Source organism: Lipotes vexillifer, unplaced genomic scaffold, assembly GCF_000442215.2.
Source record: "Lipotes vexillifer unplaced genomic scaffold, Lipotes_vexillifer_v1.1 scaffold112, whole genome shotgun sequence".
Classification (NCBI taxonomy): Eukaryota; Metazoa; Chordata; class Mammalia; order Artiodactyla; family Lipotidae; genus Lipotes; species Lipotes vexillifer.
The window spans coordinates 2,067,605-2,087,143 of NW_006776285.1; the positions used below are offsets into that span (position 1 = coordinate 2,067,605).

The 19,539-nt window shown below is 38.7% G+C and overlaps 1 protein-coding gene across 1 annotated transcript in view; it reads left to right on the forward strand.

The window, feature by feature from the left end:
• UTRN (utrophin) overlaps positions 1-19,539 on the forward strand; it is a 503,258-nt gene that overhangs the window by 144,757 nt on the left and 338,962 nt on the right. The window contains 5 exon segments of the mRNA XM_007450323.1: positions 6,672-6,759; positions 10,856-11,097; positions 11,261-11,441; positions 13,608-13,753; positions 14,418-14,630. Of these exon segments, the coding sequence (XP_007450385.1) occupies positions 6,672-6,759; positions 10,856-11,097; positions 11,261-11,441; positions 13,608-13,753; positions 14,418-14,630 (870 nt within the window).

Here is a 19,539-nt window from a genome sequence, read left to right on the forward strand (position 1 = left end):
GGTTTTTCTCCTTCAGTTTGTTAATATGGTGTATCACATTGATTGATTTGCGTATATTGAAGAATCCTTGCATTCCTGGAATAAACCCCACTTGATCCTGGTGTACGATCCTTTTAATGTGCTGTTGGATTCTGTTTGCTAGTATTTTGTTGAGGATTTTTGCATCTATGTTCATCAGTGATATTGGCCTGTAGTTTTCTTTCTTTGTGACATCCTTGTCTGGTTTTGGTATCAAGGTGATGGTGGCCTCGTAGAATGAGTTTGGGAGTGTTCCTCCCTCTGCTATATTTTGGAAGAGTTTGAGAAGAATAGGTGTTAGCTCTTCTCTAAATGTTTGATAGAATTCGCCTGTGAAGCCATCTGGTCCTGGGCTTTTGTTTGTTGGAAGATTTTTAATCACAGTTTCAATTTCAGTGTTTGTGATTGGTCTGTTCATATTTTCTATTTCTTCCTGATTCAGTCTTGGCAGTTTGTGCATTTCTAAGAATTTGTCCATTTCTTCCAGATTGTCCATTTTATTGGCATAGAGTTGCTTGTAGTAATCCCTCATGATTTTTTTTATTTCTGCAGTGTCAGTTGTTACTTCTCCTTTTTCATTTCTGATTCTATTGATTTGAGTCTTCTCCCTTTTTTTCTTGATGAGTCTGGCTAATGGTTTATCTATTTTGTTTATCTTCTCAAAGAACCAGCTTTTAGATTTATCCTGTATGGGACTCTCTGTGCTTCCTGGACTTGATTAACTATTTCCTTTCCCACTATATTAGGGAAGTTTTCAACTATAATCTCTTCAAATATCTTCTCAGTCCCTTTCTTTTTCTCTTCTTCTGGAACCCCTATAATTCGAATGTTCATGTGTTTAATGTTGTCCCAGAGGTCTCTGAGACTGTCCTCAGTTCTTTTCATTCTTTTTTCTTTATTCTGCTCTGCAGTAGTTATTTCCACTATTTTATCTTCCAGGTCACTTATCCGTTCTTCTGCCTCACTTATTCTGCTATTGATCCCTTCTAGAGTATTTTTAATTTCATTGTGTTGTTCATTGTTGCTTGTTTCCTCTTTAATTCTTCTAGGTCCTTGTTAAATGTTTCTTGCATTTTGTCCATTCTATTTCCAAGATTTTGGATCATCTTTACTATCATTATTATGAATTCTTTTTCAGGTAGACTGCCTATTTCCTCTTCATTTGTTAGGTCTGGTGGGTTTTTATCTTGCTCCTTCATCTGCTGTGTGTTTTTCTGTCTTCTCATTTTGCTTATCTTACTGTGTTTGGGGTCTCCTTTTCGCAGGCTGCAGGTTCGTAGTTCCCGTTGTTTTTGGTGTCTGTCCCCAGTGGCTAAGGTTGGTTCAGTGGGTTGTGTAGGCTTCCTTGTGGAGCGGACTAGTGCCTGTGTTCTGGTGGATGAGGCTGGATCTTGTCTTTCTGTTGGGCAGGTCCATGTCTGGTGGTGTGTTTTGGGGTGTCTGTGGACTTTTTATGATTTTTAGGCAGCCTCTCTGCTAATGGGTGGGGTTGTGTTCCTGTCTTGCTAGTTTTTTGGCATAGGGTGTCCAGCACTGTAGCTTGCTGGTCGTTGAGTGAAGCTGGGTGCTGGTGTTGAGATGGAGATATCTGGGAGATTTTCGCCGTTTGATATTATGTGGAGGTAGGAGGTCTCTTGTGGACCAGTGTCCTGAAGTTGGCTCTCCCACCTCAGAGGCACAGCTCTGACTCCTGGCTGCAGCACCAAGAGCCTTTCACCCACATGGCTCAGAATAAAAGGGAGAAAAATTAGAAAAGAAAGAAAGGAAGGAAGGAAGGAAGGAGAAAGAAAGAAAGAAAGGAGGGAAGGAGGGAAGGAAGGAAGAAAGGAGAAAGAAAGAAAGGAAGGAAGGAAGGAAGGAAGAAAGAAAGAAAGGAGAAAGAAAGGAGGGAGGGAGGGAGGGAGGGAGGAAGGAAGGAGGGAAGGAAAGCAAGAAAGAAGATAAAATAAAGATAAAATAAAATAGTTATTAAAATAAATAATAATTATTAAGAAAAAAAATTATTTTTTAAAAGAAAAAAACAAAAAACAAACGAAAAACCAAAAAAAAAAAAAACCCGGACGGATAGAGCCCTAGTTGAAATGGTGGAAGCAAAGCTATACAGACAAAATCTCACACAGAAGCATAAACATACACACTCACAAAAAGAGGAAAAAGGGAAAAAATCATAAATCTTGCTCTCAAAGTCCACCTCCTCAATTTGGGATGATTCGTTGTCTCTTCATGTATTCCACAGCTGCAGGGTACATCAAGTTGCCTGTGGAGATTTAGTCCGCTGCTCCTGAGGCTGCTGGGAGAGATTTCCCTTTCTCTTCTTTGTTCTCACAGTAGCTCCCAGGGGCTCAGCTTTGGATTTGGCCCCGCCTCTGCGTGTAGGTCGCCGGAGGGCGTCTGTTTTTCTCTCAGACAGGGCGGGGTTAAAGGAGCCGCTGATTCGGAGGCTCTGGCTCACGCAGGCCTCTGGCTCACTCAGGCCGAGGGGAGGGAGGGGTACTGATGCAGGGCGAGCCTGCGGCGGCAGAGCCCGGCATGACATTGCACCAGTCTGAGGGGCACTGTGTGTTCTCCTGGGAAGTTGTCCCTGGATCACGGGACCCTGGCAGTGGCGGGCTGCACAGGCTCCCGGGAGAGGAGTGTGTGGATAGTGACCTGTGCTCGCACACAGGCTTCTTGGTGGCGGCAGCAGCAGCCTTAGCGTCTCGTGCCTGTCTCTGGGGTCCGCGCTTTTAGCCGCGGCTCATGCCGGTCTCTGGAGCTCCTTTAAGCAGCGCTCTTAATCCCCTCTCCTCGAGCACGAGGTATGTGGGGGGTTTCTTGCCTTTTGGGAGGTCTGAGGTCATCTGCCAGCGTTCAGTAGCTGTTCTGTAGGAGTTGTTCCACATGTAGATGTATTTCTGGTGTATCTGTGGGGAGGAAGGTGATCTCCGCGTCTTACTCTTCCGCCATCTTCCCGTCGTCCCTCGAGGAGAAGTTTTTTCTCCTCCTTCCTTAACCGGTTAATTGAGATGTGCAGGAAGGGACACTTGCTAAGGTGATCCAGTTGTCATTACTAATTTTAGCTTCATTAGATCTATCTTAATCTGGTACCTAATAGTACATGTGTGTATGCTGAAAGTGTTTTGCCTTCCGAATGCAAGAAACTATTTCAAATCCCAAGATTTCTTCTATATATATTCTTTTTAGAGGAGAGACATATTTAAAGCAAATAAACACTATAAAATGTATGGGATTGTAGCTGTGCTACTTTGTACCGCATGTGCGTTACTGTAAATTGCAACAGGAGTTTGCAGTGATTTATGTCTTTGGGGTTCATTAAGTCTCTGTACATCCTTGCATGAATTATTTAGGCACCTAGAGCAAGTCTGTATCACCATGTACATCAGCAATGGCGTTTATAAAGAGTTGAGAATGTTTAAAAATAAGACGTATGTGTAGATAGCAATGATGTGAGCTAGAAAGTGGTAGGTACTGAGGGAATTGAGAGGCCAGGCTTGCAGCTGTCTCTATACACTGGTGAAGTCCAGAAGGCAAAGTGACACTGAAGGAGGGTCTTGGAGCTGGTCAGAAGAGCACACCAGGCAGGTGGCGCCCGTGAGCAGAGGCTCAGAGGGGGGCAAGCGTGTTGTGATGCTTGGAACAAATAATTTGTTTCGTTTTGTGCTATGCCTATGTGTAAAAGTAGTAGACAGTTAAGGCTGGAGAGGTGGTTTAGGACCAGACCTTGGCCGACTTTGAATGTTTGGATGAGAAGCTGAGACTGATGTGTGCCTTATCATTCCACTGTAACTATTCTTATTTATAGGTCACCATTGACGACTGCTTTCAAAATCCAAAGGATAGATTTCTATTCTCATCAGACTTCCTTTCTTTGTAGCATTTGCCACTGTTTACCTTCCCTTTTTACATGTCATTTAAAAAGGATATTTTTTTAAACTTAAAATGCTAGCAACTAGAACTCAATAATATAGGAAAAGGCAATCGTTTACTTATAACCAAACAGTATGTTTTTTATAGGAATCCACAAATAGTCTAAAATTAGAAAATCTATTAATATACAGCATTAGTAGGTTTAAATTCAAATCAAATAAATTTTAAAAGATAATTATCTCAATAGTAGTACATCTTCTTAACATAGCTTTAAGATGTCCAGTTCAAACCATCAGCCAACATTTTACTTAACAGTGAACTATTAAAATAATTCTCATTAAAATACACATTTATGAAATTACTGTTATTATTTAATGTTATTGTTACTAATAATATCATCTCACTCTTGATGAGTTCTAAGATATAAATTTGATTATACAGCTCCAGCGCTTGCAGTTAATTAATGACTTGCCATTGCTGTGGGGATAAAATGTAAAGGCCACAGTGCCCTTACAAGGCACTTCCAGACAGCTCTCTTCCCTACCTCCAAGCAGAAACTCAGCATCTCTCATTCACTTGTCAGAGCTCCAGCCCTCCTGACTCCTACGCTTTTCTCAATATCCTGCCTTCCCCATGTGTTGCTTTCCGGGCTCCGAATGGCCCTTTATTAAGCCTTTGCTGTGTGGCTGAAATGCCTCCTACTTAAGAAAGCCTCCTTTAGCCTCATTAGACAGATTCCATATTGCTTTGGCCATACCTCTGTGAAAGCCCTTATTGCATTTATGTCATTATTTGTTTATATGCCTGCTGCCACTGCTTAGAAAGTGTGGATGATTTTCCCTTGAAACCTGTATTTTCAACACTGTATAAAGTTCTTGGCTTATGGAAGGAGACCATGATGACAGTGGACAGGAGGAATGTGGAAGCACCGTTATCAGAGCCCTCTGCACAGGGGATCAAGAGAGCCAGGCATGAGGGCTATGTTCCATCATTTCATATGCTTCTGAGAGACCAGTAGATGATATTAATGATCATTCAACAACCCAATTCTCAAAGGCAGTAAAGTGGCAGAGAATTTGGAAGCTACAGTGATCTTTATGGAACAAATCCCACAAAACACTGATAAGTTAAGTTCCATCCTGTGATCTAGGAACAATTTTACTTCCAGAAATTGTTACTATAATATTTGAGGGGATAAAAGTAACAATTGTGTATGTTTATGTAAGGCATGATTGGCAGTTCCTGTGTTTTTCCTTTATTTATAAGTTCGTTTATTTTGTTGTTTTAGACAAGAAGTAGTAGATGCCAAAGATCTGAGAAAAATGTACAATAAAGAAAATTTAACCATTGCTTTAATCGCTAATTTTTCTTGCAAATTTGGGAAATACCAACTTAATTTTATTTTAGTGAAAGAATAACTTGTTCCAACTGATGCAATACCTGGGTGGAGAATCCCTAGTCTAATCTACCACCATCATAAAAAAGTAGCCAAAAATCAGTTTGTATAAAGCAGGTAGTAATTTTTCTCCAGTTTGACGGTGACTTTTTACATTGATAGTTAGTTTAACAAAAATTCGTGGTGTTTCATAGAATCTCTTGTTCTTTCTTGATCTTTGACTATAAAAATGGTTGTTTTACTTGGTCACATTAAGGTTTGTGTGGATCAAAATAGGAGAGTTAAATTTATTTGATAGTGCTTACATTCATAGACCCTAGAAGTGGGATTCTTCTCTAGGTTGTCTGGTTGAAGTAATATGGGTTGCCTGGATGCTTTGATTGTGCTATTTTGGACACTATTTGAGTGGCTAGATAATTATCAAATGCAGAAATTTCAAATACTGACTGTGTATACAACACGTGTGTGTGTATGTGTGTCCATGGTTTTGCTCAGCCCATTCTAACTAATTCTGGAAGATCTCGTCTTCTCCTGTCTCTGAGATTTAGGGACATTGAGAATATAAAATATTAGAGACATAAATATTAAAATTAAGAGCCATTCTTTGAATATAATGGATAAAATACTTTGGGTCCTAAAGCATATTGTTATTTTTAAAAATTTATGTGTGAATTATGCTGGTAGTTGAAGTTTGTGTTACACCCTATGCTTAGTGTAACACCAACAAATGATATTGGGCTCAAATTATTTCTGTCTTTCGTATTAATTAATTTATTTTTGTTTGATGATCTCTGTCTTCATAGTGCATTCAGTTCATTTCAGTCAAACTGTTATTTTTATGGTGTGGAGTATACTGAGGCCATGTTTGTCAATAAATATTCTGGATCTAAAATACTAATTTTAATTACCTCCTCCTGATAGGAACTCATGTATGTAGTGTAAAATTTTTTCTTCTTATAAAAGAAACCAGGGACTTCCCTGGCAGTCCAGTGGTTAGGACTTCGCCTTCCAATGCAGAAGGTGTGGGTTCGATCCCTGGTCGGGGAGCTAAGATCCCACATGCCTTGCGGCCAAAAAACCAAAACATAAAACAGGGGCAGTATTGTAACAAATTCAGTAAAGACTTTTAAAAATTTTTGTTTTGATGTAGACCATTTTTAAGGAAACCAAAATTTTAGATTGTTTGAATTTACCTTTTGAAATTTAATCATCTCTAGCGTTCTGGAGGGCAGCTTGAAATGGCATAGTTTTATCTTGGTATTTTCTTAGGTAAACTTTGTAACACCTAAGAGAGTGTGGGAGGGACATTAAATATAAAAACTTCAGTAAGCATTAATACTATATTGAGAAGAAAATCCGTACTATTCTTATACTGGGACTTTATTTTCAGGGATTAGAAAAGGAACAGATGGAAAGAAGTTCCAGACTCGATGAATTAAACCAAACCGGACAAATCCTTTTGGAGCAAATGGGAAAAGGTGAGAACCTTGATTTTTTTTTTTTAATCAATACTTTGCCAGACATATGGGAGTCAATTCTTAAAGCTACATCATCCAAGTGCCCCATTACTCTGTTATAGTTGTTGATGATCTTTAGGAACAAAATAAGCTAAACCAAGGAAACCAGGTTTGGTACAGCAGTCGTGAAAGTCAAATGAAAACAGATAATTTCATTTTTTATAAACATTTCTGTGCTACAAGAGAAGTCACAAAATTTAATTCACATGCATTAGGTAGAAAGGTCCTACCAGACTTCACCGTGCTGGAATTTTTTGGTGAAACTAGTTTGAGAAAACCAGTGATGTAATTATTCAAACATCTGTTTTACTGAAGAATTTGATGTGCTTTTCTAACTGAACTGAATCATATACCTGCGTCCTTACATAAGCAGACTCTGGGCAAATTACGCTCTGTAAAGAAAGTTCTTCTATGTTAATTATCCATGGCCTAGGATTTATTTCAAATGTATTGAAGAGAAGGAAAGGCCGGGAGAATCACCCAGTTGTGCTTTCATTTCGGTTCAACATTTCTGGTTTTAAAGCAGCAGTAGGATGAACAGCACTAACCACATGTAGAGAAGTAAAATACAGTACTGTAAAATTAGAATAATGGATAAAGTGGAATGACAGTGGGAAATGTTAAAGACCACTTTTACTCTTACTAACAAAAGGCAGACACTCCCCCAAAGTGAGAAAATTAAACCGAACGTACAGACCCTATTCAGACCAGTGTCCCAAATTCTAAGCTTCCTACCCCATCCTAAAATTTTTTAATAACAGATTTTTTAAAATAACTGAATCTCTGTACTCTAATTCTGCCACAGCCACTAAAAGCTGACACAGACATGAATTTAATTCAGTTCATAGACTCATGAAATTACCCCACATCACCCAGATAAAAAGTCTGGTTTCCAAGCTACAGTGTCAATGTAGAAGTGAAGAATCTATGATTGTAACTAACATAAATTTAACACACAATTTATTGTAATTATTGAAGCATCTCAAGGGAAATTATATTCTCGCTCTGTCTCTAGGTCCCTTCAAGTAAATACTTGAAAAAGTAATCTCCAAGTGGGGTGTCCACACCCAGTAGTAAGACACCTAGCTAGGATGGAGTTTGAATGAAAATACTATTCTGTTTGGAAGGAAAGGAGGAGGAAGGGAAGAAAGGGTGGGAGGGAGAGAGGGAGGAAGGAAGGAAGAAATTAAGCTGTACAAATAATCTATGACAGTGGTACATTTCCATAATTTCTAAATAAATGAACATATACTGGGCACATACATACTTTTGTGTATGTATGTATGTGTGACCCCAGTATATATACAAAATAAATCAACATATTTTTCAAAAGGCAGAGGGAAAAATAATCCAAGCTTTTTTTAAAATGTGGTTTTCTGGGGTGGAGGAGGGTGACTGATCCATTAGGGACTCTAGGAAACTTTCTGGAGAGGTGGAAATATTCTATGTATTGATAAGTGTGTGTAGGTTTCTCAGAACAGCACAGTTTCATGTATTTCAATGTACGTAAATTTTACTTTAAGAAATGTGAAAATAATAATAATGATTAAATGGGTGAGGAGTGAGTAGGCTGGGCCTGTGAGCCATGGCCGCTGAGCCTGCGCGTCTGGAACCTGTGCTCTGCAACGGGAGAGGCCACAACAGTGAGAGGCCCGCGTATCGCAAAAAAAAAAAAAAATTCAAATAATCTGAATGAATTTACCTTAATGTAACTACATTTCCCCAATGCTGCCAAAGTAAAATTTTCTTTTACCACCTCCCTCCAAAAAGAATTCCCAATATATCAACATATAAGCCTATGGAATTTGATGATGATCCTATGTTTTGTAAACATTTCCCTTGATTTTAATAGTGATAGATTGAAAAGCTAAAGTCAAGTGAGAGTGACAGGAATATGTTTTATGTTATCCCTTCTAGAAAATTAATAAAAGGATGGGATATTGATTTTGGCTTTTGATTAGTCATCTAAGAGTTGGATGTTCTGTAGAAATAGAAAAAGCTACAACTTTGGATCTCTGGGAATAAAACAGTTATTTTAAAAGACAATATACAGTTTTCCTTTTTTAAGATGTAAATTGTGCTTTATTTATTACTTGACACTGGTCCAAACTATATCAAGCTTAGAGGAGGGAGATTTAAATTTTGAGAATTGGTTTGAAAGGGTAAATGGATACTGAAGTATTGTCAGTGAATTAAAAAAAACTATGGAAGAAGTTTCTTCAGCTTCCCTAGTACCGAAAATGAGTACCTCTTACCTATTTTCTGGATTAGTGGTGATAATTTTCCATCTCAAAATTTTATTTGCCAGCTTAATTTTCTTTCTTGTTTATCATAAATTGTCCTGACATGTAAATGAAGTGGCTGATATTATTCCTTTGCCTACTTAAAATAGAAATGACCTGGCAGGTGCACAGCCTAGATCTCCATTGCTCAGATTGTCAGAAAAGTGGTAATTTAGGACTTCCCTGGTGGTACAGTGGTTAAGAATCTGCCTGCCAATGCAGGGGACACGGGTTCGAGCCCTGGTCCGGGAAGATCCCACATGCAGCGGAGCAACTAAGCCCGGGCGCCGCAACTACTGAGCCTGTGCTCTAGAGCCCGTGTACCACAACTACTGAGCCTGCGTGCCACAACTACTGAAGCCCACGCGCCTAGAGCCCGTGCTGTGCAACAAGAGAAGCCACCGCAATGAGAAGCCTGCGCCCTGCAACAAAGAGTAGCCCCCGCCCGCCACAACTAGAGAAAGCCCATGCGCAGCAACAAAGACCCAACGCAGCCAAAAATAAATAAATTAGTTAATTAAAAAAAAAAAGAAAAGTGGTAATTTAGTTAGTTTATGACCTCCATTAACAGGGATAATTGAACTTGGACTGTGGTGTGAATGTTTTGTCTAGGTGTAATATTCTATTACTTGTGTGATGGTGGACAATTTACTTCAGCAATTGACATGGGTGATATATTCAGATTACTTAATGTCATGTTTGCATTTCTAATTTTCAGTGGATACGGTGTGTTACAGAAATTTTCAAAATTGCATCATCTGTGGATCCTAAGTGACCTTTTGTTCTACATGCCTTTTTTTTCCCTTTAGAGCTCTCGTTACCCTGGATCTTGATTACATATATTTACAAAGTTTTACTGCTTCTGCTCAAATAATAAAGATGTTAAACCCATTTTTCCAACGTGCATGCTTTCCTCAGGACATCAAGATTCCTTTGTAGATTTCCCATACCTTTTCATAGTAATTTTCAATGATTCAGTGGTATTTTACATTAAGAGAAGGACTATGATAAAACCTGTTATTATACGTAACTTATTTCTATGAACATTCTCTGCCTCTCAAAAATATGAGACAAAATTATGAGATGTCAGTAATAAACATAATGGCATTTTGTTTCCTGATGTGTTTCTAAAGTAGATAATCTTAGCACTTCATTGATCTTTTGGCATTTACTGTTCTGTGTGTAGCATTCCCAGTAGGCTTGCTGATGCTTCTTGGGCCTGGCTACTGGTGTAGTATTCCTGCACTCACCAGATTGCCCCCAGCACTAGGAGTTCCAGGCATTCGTTTTGCAATTCCTATGACCTGTGGTTAGATCACAAGTCTCAAGCTGCCTCCTCCTTTTTCTAGCCAGCTGTTTTTCTTGATGACAGAGGGTCTACCTTCTGATGTCAGAGCCCCAGACAAGTCCAGACAGTTCATTTTATTTCTCGTGCTCAGACTGGAAACGAGTAGAACAGTAGGATGCCAAGGATGGAGACACATGTTCTGTAGAAAAGGCAGTGGCTGACACTCGACTGATGTGCTCTTTGTGTTGGCCATCCGCCTCCTGACTGCTATTTTAAGCTCCCCCTCTCCCGTTTTTATCAAGGAATTAAACATAGTTATTTTTAAGTGCATCATTACAATGTTGTTGTGTTAAAAGGGACTTAAGGGAGTGATCATTGTGTATGACATTGCCTCATTATTTTGAATAGGTTAGAATGTTTATAACAAATCCAAAACAAGTTTTGTAATAATTTATGAAGTGTCTGCTTATTTTTCATGTCTGCGTAGAAGGTCTTCCTACTGAAGAAATAAAAAATGTTCTGGAGAAGGTATTATCAGAATGGAAGAATATATCCCAGCATTTGGAAGATCTAGCAAGAAAGATTCAGCTACAGGAAGATATAAATGCTTTTTTTAAGCACCTTGATGAGCTTGAAAAGACCATAAAGACAAAAGAGGAGTGGGTAAAACACACGCCCTTTTCAGAATCTCCCCAGCAATCCTTGCCAAGCTTGAAGGATTCCTGTCAGGTAAAGACACAACCATCCAGAACATGAAAGATTTCTATGTCCAGTCATGTATTTAAAGAAGATGCTCCTTGTATCATGAACTTTAGGTTAATTCTGCTCTGATTAACTTTCTGTGAGGATGTTCATCTTCAGCAAATCATGTGGTCATATTTTCTCTTCATAGCAAGAATTAACAGACCTCCGTAGCCACCACCCCAAAATTGAAATGCTGCGTGCAAGCTGCTCAGCCCTGAAGTCTCAGCCCTCTGCCCCAGATTTTGTTCAGCGGGCTTTTGAGAGCTTTGTGGGCCATTACCAAGCTGTGCAACAGGATTTAGAGGAGTGTCACCAACAGCTCGAGAACGGTAAACCCATTCGGTTGCATTTTTTTATTAGACAAGTCCACCATCTCCTTTCTCAGTTTGCCTTAACTTAAAAATTCCTCCCAATATTTGGACCTTTAGTACACTTGCTTGTTTTGCACCAGCCTCACTCTGTTTTCCTCTGTGCCTGGTACTGTTCCAGTTCTTAAAGTATACTCAGACTATTTCCCAGATTCACCCTTGTTTGTAAAAATGCAGACAGCTTTCTTGTGCTATTAAAATTGGGTTAATAGGACATGATGATTTTTTTTTTTTTTGCGGTACGCTGGCCTCTCACTGCTGTGGCCTCTCCTGTTGCAGAGCATAGACTCCGGACGCGCAGGCTCAGCGGCCACGGCCCACGGGCCCAGCCACTCTGCGGCACGTGGGATCTTCCCAGACCGGGGCACGAACCCGTGTTCCCTGCATCGGCAGGCGGACTCTCAACCACTGCGCCACCAGGGAAGCCCGACATGATGATTTTTAAAGAGTTTTTTTAGGGATGTTGTTTCTCCTTTTCACTGAAGGAGGCCAGCTGATAATCATTACTAGCAGGCCTAAAAAGAATGATCACTTGCTTCTGTTTGCTCAAAAAGGTTAAAGTTTTAGCAATGCCATCTCCTCTTTTCAAAGAAATCGTGTTCCTCTTTCAAAGTCTGAAAAATTTTCAAGAGTTTTTACTTCTGAAATAAGCCTGGTTTGGGAAAGTTAACTGTTAAAGGTTTTGAAAGCTCATCCCTCATATATTATATTTTTTTTCTCCTTAGCTTTTAAGTCAGGAATTGTGCTGTATTATGTAACATTATGGGGAGTACGTGCTAAACAGCTACACACTTAACCATACCCTTCCTTGCAGCAATCGTAGGTTATGTAATGACTTGTAAGACTCTATGTGCATGGTAAGCAAATGTATCATGTTTCCTTTTTTCTGGAAAGGCATTTGGCCACCATACTCTTTGTTTATTGAATTCAGTTAACTTAGACTGTGAAGCGTTTGAGAGTACCTCCTTTTCAATTTGCTGTTACAAAATATGCTTTCATTTTTGACAAGACAGTTTAAATGTCCAGTTTCTTAACTTTAAAACAATTAGTAAATTTATTTTTTTGGTTGTTTTTAATTGTGGTAAAATATACATAACATAAAATTTACCATTTTAACCATTTTAAAGTGTAGAGTTCAGTCGTGGGAAATATATTCATATCGTTGTACAACCCATCCCCAGAACTTTTTTGTCTTGTAAAACCGAAACTCTGTACCCGTTAAACAGCAGCTCTTCATCCCTTCCTCCCTCCAGCCCCTGGCAACCACCATTCTACTTTCTATTTCTATGAGTTTGACTAGTCTATATACCTCACCTAAGTGGGATCATACATTTTTTGTTTTTTTTGTGACTGGCTTATTTCACTTATCCTCCAAGTTCTTTTGTGTGGGTTGCATGTGTCGGAATTTCCTTCCTTTTTAAGGCTGAATAGTAGTCCATTGTATGTATACACCATATTTTGTTTGTCCATTCATTTGTAGATGGGCATTTGGCTTGTTTCCACCCTTTGGCTGTTGTGACTTTTGCTGCTACTTGGTTTCACCTCTTTGTGCTTCAAATGAGCTGGCTTCCCCTCCACACAAGTGTTGCTTGCCTATAAATTTGACATCAGTGGCTGAAGTAGACATCACTCCAGCTGCCTTGTGCAGCCGTTATTTCTCAGGGTACCTGTGCGACCTGGCTGTGGTGTTCAGTGTAACGTCCACCCCTCTGTGGATGGCAGTTTGTCTACACGCCTGATCTTAGAGGAAGACTGGTTGAGGGGATCTTTGTCTCCTTTTATTCTTTGTGTAGCTACTGGGGAAAAGGCGATTATATGAGACAAAAGGAACATTGTAGTACCATCTTCAGAGAGTCATTTCATCATGATGAAATGAAGAAAAATGATGGTGGGTTACTTAATATTTCAGACATCAACGTCCGCAGGAATGAAGTCACTATATGACTCTCAGAAATGCCAATGGAGTGATTTATTGTGTCTCTAACAGAGACCCTTTTTAATCTTAATTACAGAGTTTAACTTCTTAGGTATTAGAATTCACTTATTAAATAGGAAGATTAACAGTATCTGTAACAATATTAGTTTCCTGCCATTATTTTCTCAAAGTAAGTATTTTTCTATAAACAGAACTGAAGAGCCGACCTGGACGTGTGTATTTGGAAACATTGAAAATGCTGACAGATCTGCTAACTGATTCCGAAAATAGGGCCCAGACATCTTTGAATGTCTTGAATGATCTTGCAAAGGTGGAGAAGGCCCTGCAGGAAGAAAAGGTAATGTATATTATAGGACCTAAGACCTATAGACCTAAGAAGTTTAGGCTCATTTCTAATATCTCATATCACATATTTTGAAATATTTTTTCAGCTATTTAAAAAATGTATCAGTTTTGGTCAAAATTAGTCAAACATTTCTTATATTTCTTATAATTTGAAGGTTAATCACTATAATGTAGGACCTCAGCTAAAAGATAGTTATTAAATATTTTTAATAGAATAAAAGCATCTTTTCTCCTTCTGTTGTGACTAACTTAAAATTCTCAACCATATAAAGTATCTTTAATGAAATGAAGACAACTGATTGTGGTGTTCTTTTACTGTATTGAATGAAAATGCTTCCCTGGTCATTTAAGATATGTGCCTCTGCACTATTTCATCAGATGCAACAGATCCACCATGGAACCCAGCACACGGGGCCCTCACTGGGCCTGTTGTTCTGCTGGGTTTTAGTGCAGAGGATACATTGTGTCTAAACGACACACAACTTATGTAGCTGTGACTTTTTTGATTACACTTATTGTTTTTTCATGAGTTTTTCACAATTCTTTTTTGATCAAATTCTTTTTAAAAAGTGACTTTGACTGTTTATAGCCAGTATTATTATATCTGCACAGACAAATTGTTGTGTGTATTTTTAATCTTGAAAACTGTTTTCCAGGCCCTTGATGAAATCCTAGAGAATCAAAAACCTATACTGCATAAACTTACAGAAGAAACAAAGGCTTTGGAGAAAAATGTTTCTCCAGATGTAGAAAAACTGTATAAGCAAGAATTTGATGATGTTCAAGGAAAGTGGAACAGACTAAAGGTCAAGGTTTCCAAAGATCTGCATTTGCTTGAAGAAATTACCCCCAAACTCAGAACTTTTGAGGTAAATCTAAAGGCGTTTAGGAGTTTAAGTTTATTACAGAGTAAAATAGTAATTATCAGTAACTAACTATTATTTGAGTATTTTGCATTCTTTCTGGCCCCATTTATAAATAAACTTAAGTTTATTTTGTACTTAAGTTGGCATGTATAAATCCCAACCAAAGACATACTTTTAATGTGCTGGGGAACACATTTATCTCCTTTGGCCTTGCAAAAAGCCTTCTTGGTAGAGGTCAACTGGATGGAGAGTTCCAGAGGACAGGATAAATGTGAGGACATAGGAGAAAGTGGTCAAAGTCCATGTCAGATGGGATAGTCAGAATTTTAACATTTCACCTGTGAGGAAGATGGAGAAGTGAAGTAATGAAGTTTCCAAATCACCTGGTTTTCTAGTAGAAAAGGTCTGGATGAAGAATGAACCAATCGCACCCTCTTCCCTACCACCCGCCCCAGTGCCTCTTTACCTTGGTCTTTTGTGGTTTTTTTCCTCCACTGATGTATCCCAGGGTATACTTCTCGTACAGTGCCTGGCACAGAGAAGGCACTCAATAATATTTTTCAGTGAATAAAATGAGATTAGTAATAGGAGATTTAGATTTGGGGATATATATATGTGTGTGTGTGTGTGTGTGTGTGTGTGTGTGTGTGTGTGTGTGTGTGTGTATGTATATATTATATATTTGGATTTGAAGATTTTACATACATATATATATATATTTGGATTAAGATCCCAAGAGAATATATATGAGATTAAATTTATGAATATATATGAGACAAAATTTATGAAAATGATGTTTTAAAAATCAAAATCAGAGAACATGTGGTAGAAGCTGGTAGACTATACAGGTCAGTGTGAAGAGATCCAGAAAGACCAGCAAGTGTGGTGATCACTGAACTTTGAGGGAAGCTCTTTGACACAGGAGTCAATGGACAATTCCAAGTCATGACCAGGAGAATAAAGATGGCAAGGGCTGTGTGTGTGTGTGTGTGTGTGTGTGTGTGTGTGTGTGTGTGTGTTGGTGGTGATGGTGGTAGTGGAAGGAAGTGGTTTTCACTAAGTTTAAGCTGCAGTTTTACAGTGAGATCTCATTAGAACAAACCATTAATTTTGAAGAGGAGGGTGTTTTTTTGTGGTTCAGTATTTTTGGCTCATTTAATTTTGTGAGTGCATCCACTTCCCCTTGTCTGTCTTTAATTGTAATTCTTTCCAACTTTAAAAACCCAAATTACCCTTATTCATAATTTAAAATTTTTGGTTATGATCCAAGCATTGGATTGTCAGTGGTTCTCAACCAGGGGTCATTTTCCTCCCAGAAGGACATTTATTAATGTTTGGAGACATTTTTGGTTGTCACATCTGTGGGGAAGGGAGGATGCTATTGGCACCTTAGTGGGTAGAGGCCGAGGTTACAGCGAATGCACAGGACAACCGCCACAATGGAGGAATTTTCTGGCCCAAATGTCAGTAGTGCCAAGGTTGAGCAATGCTGGATTAAGTATTTCCCACATAGCTCATGTAGCTGTGACTTTTTGGATTATACTTATTCTTTTTTCATGAGTTTTTCACAGTTCTTTTTTGATCAAATTCAAAAGATCATTGCTTTGTTTTCATATTTAAATCTGAAATGTAGTTCGGGAAATTTACAGGTGAAGATTAATCTAATGGTTAATCTCCTTTGACTCTTAAAAGTGTATTTATTTTAGGGTTAGCTAAATGCATGCCAATATTTTAATATGGAAATTAAAGAGAATAAACATTCCTCCAAAACACAAAATAGAGTCCTGTGGTGATAGTAATCCAGATTTAGGCTTTACTGGGTTGTTACTAATGTAGCAAATCCAGGCACTTAACGTGGCCAGTTGGAGCATATGCCACATTTATTTCCATTAAAAATATCTCACTTTAAGCACCTGTGTCTGGATATTTAGTTTTTTTTTTTTTTTTGATTGCTTTTATTACAGTAACAGATTTGGAATGTAAATTACAAATTTTTAATTTATTTTTTGTTTCCTAACTGCAAGATAGTTGACGATGTCAGTATTCCCTAATTCAAATTCTTTATTGAAATGGTTATTTCTAAAGAACATTTTTGCTCCTTTATTTGCTTTGAAGGAATTGCTTGTTACTTAATTACTCACAATTCACTTAGAAAAACTTTTACTTTTTCCCCTAGAGATAATTGCAGTAAATATTCATTTACAGGTTAAAATTGTTTTTCCTTTTTCAACGACCTGGTATTTTTTTTTTTTTTTTTTTTTGTGATACGCGGGCCTCTCACTGTCGTGGCCTCTCCCATTGCGGAGCACAGGCTCCGGATGCACAGGCTCAGCGGCCATGGCTCACGGGCCTAGCCGCTCTGCGGCATGTGGGATCTTCCCGGACCGGGGCACGAACCCGTGTCCCCTGCATCGGCAGGCGGACTCTCAACCACTGCGCCACCAGGGAAGCCCTGGTATCTTTTTTTTTAGGCATTCAAGTTCTACTTGTCTTTAAGGCATGAAGTACAGTAGGTTTTTGATTCAGTGCCAATTTATGATGACGTTTCTTAGGAACAAAGTTTATTTTTAAAGTGCATTTTAAATTGTATAAGAAATACATAAATACTGCTCACTGAAGACATTGAATAATCGAGAAGTATTGAGAGTGAGCATTTAGAGTTCCCTTTCTTCCCCAGTACCATTTCCTTTCCTGGAGGCAGCTAACATTAACAGTGATCCTTGCCGAGGTAAACATACTCAAAGTCAGGAAGAAAAGTTCCTGAATATTACTAATTCTAATCATTTTTTCCACACTGACAGAACCAGATAATACTGGAACTCCATGAGGGATATGTAAATAGACGGTACACAAATGCATGAGTATGGATTGGAGTATCAATCCCACTACTCACAATAATAATGCTTTTCATTGACACAGCACATTTAAACTTTGAAAGTATTTTCATAGCTATGCAGTTACTTTTTTCCTACCATCCTACAATACTTGTCAGGTTATCTTGTTATCTGTTTATGTGCAAGTTTTAGTTTTCTGTTATTTGTTGACAAATAGTGTTTTCCTTATGTGCCTGCATTTCCTTTATCTACATGGCTGGTTTCTTTTGTACAGGTAGAGGTTGGGCCAGCATTGTTATTCACAGTGTCATGCTCAAATATGTTCTTAAATTCTTCTTTTTTTATCTATTCCATGCCAAATTAATGACCTCACTTCCTGTACTTAAGAATTAAAATGTTAATTGGTGCTTTTAAAAACTCTCATGGAAAGACCTACCACTCCTTCCAGGAAGCAAAATATTTAAAAATACACAAAAGTAATATTTTCACTGTTGATTTTACTGACATGACTTTCTTATGAATTATGGGGATTAAATATTATGAAATCCTAAGACGCTACTTATCACCAGCAATAATATTTTTGAATTCAGGGGCTGCAGGGGTATTTCATATTATTTCCTTTCCTGTATTCAGTGTCCCCTGTAGGGTGGTATAACCATGAAATTGTGAAACTGTCCTCAAGGCCCGCACAAAACTCCCTTATATTGGTATTTACCAATGCTCCCTCCTCTTCAGATCACCTCTTTCGCCCCTTCTTCTGTTTGCAGACTTCCGTGTCATCTCTTGCCCTGATAATCCCATTACCCTTTCAATCTGACTCCTGCTTGCAGCCTCTCCTCTCTTGCATTCACTGTCTACACTGATGCCAGTTGTATTTCTGGAAAGGATCAGGTTGTCTTTGCCATAATAGTACAAAGTGCTCTCATGAACATCTCATAGCTCCTGCCCTTTCCTTGCCCTGGAGCCCTGTCTGCATCTTCTCCTGTGCACTGCTTCGGGTGGGGGGATAGTGCGTTGGGTCACAAAGAACACATTGGACAATTGCCTTTCTCCGGAAATGTCATTTACTTGCTAGGAATTCACAGCCTTCTGGCTCATCCTTTAAGTGTAAGCTGTTTCTACAAGCAGTCTTTGGTCTTACTCACCATCACACCTGCAGCTAATTATTCCCTTTTCTTCTACACGTTGTTTACACCTTCACACGAACACCAGGCCAGCTTTTATTATGGCTGAGACCTGCCTGTCTGTCCTCCCCCAGGGCATGAGCTCTTTGAGCACAGGAACCTTGTCTGGTGTACTGCAGGTAAGTGGATGTGAAAGGCTCTGCCTTGCAGGTGCCTACAGACGTCATACACACGCATCCTGTCTAATGAGGTTGGATCTATAAAATCTAAATGCCCAGTTGTCCTTGGCAGGACACCCATGTAGTCATACCTCTTCCTTTGGTTGCTGAGCAAAGACACACACTGAACACTCTGTGTTCTCACGCAGAGTGGGGAAGGGGACATGCTGGAGCTCTGAGACATGCAGAATCAGGTGTAGAAATTACTTTGGAACACATTTCAGGGTAAAAACCCAATGGTAAATATTTTCTAGCAAAAATATGCAGTATAGGTGATTTAATTCTTTCTAGGTAACATGTAACTGATAGAATGATCTCATAAGAGTCTTTTTTTCTTATTCTGAATGCATTTTACTTTAATAAAGGGAATATTGGTGCTTTCTGAACCTTAAATTTAAGAACTCTGGTGGTTTCTGCTAAATAAATGTAGTAGCAAAGTCACTGTTGGCCTTCCTTACTAAGCGAGGGAACACTTTTTAGAGTGTTTTGAGGTTAATGAACATTATAAAACAAACAAAAAACCCTACTGCCTTAAAATACTGTTTTAATTCGTTTCCCTATATCTTGGGTTAGATATTGGCTGCTTAAAAAGCTGTGGACATTCCAACAGATGGGGGAGGAGCAAAATAAAATGCCAAGAATTTAGCTGTAAATAAAATCCTGGGAGGAAGTTGTGTGTACCTTGGAATCTTATTGTATTGAATCCAGAGTTACCAGGCTTCAGATTTCCTCTTTC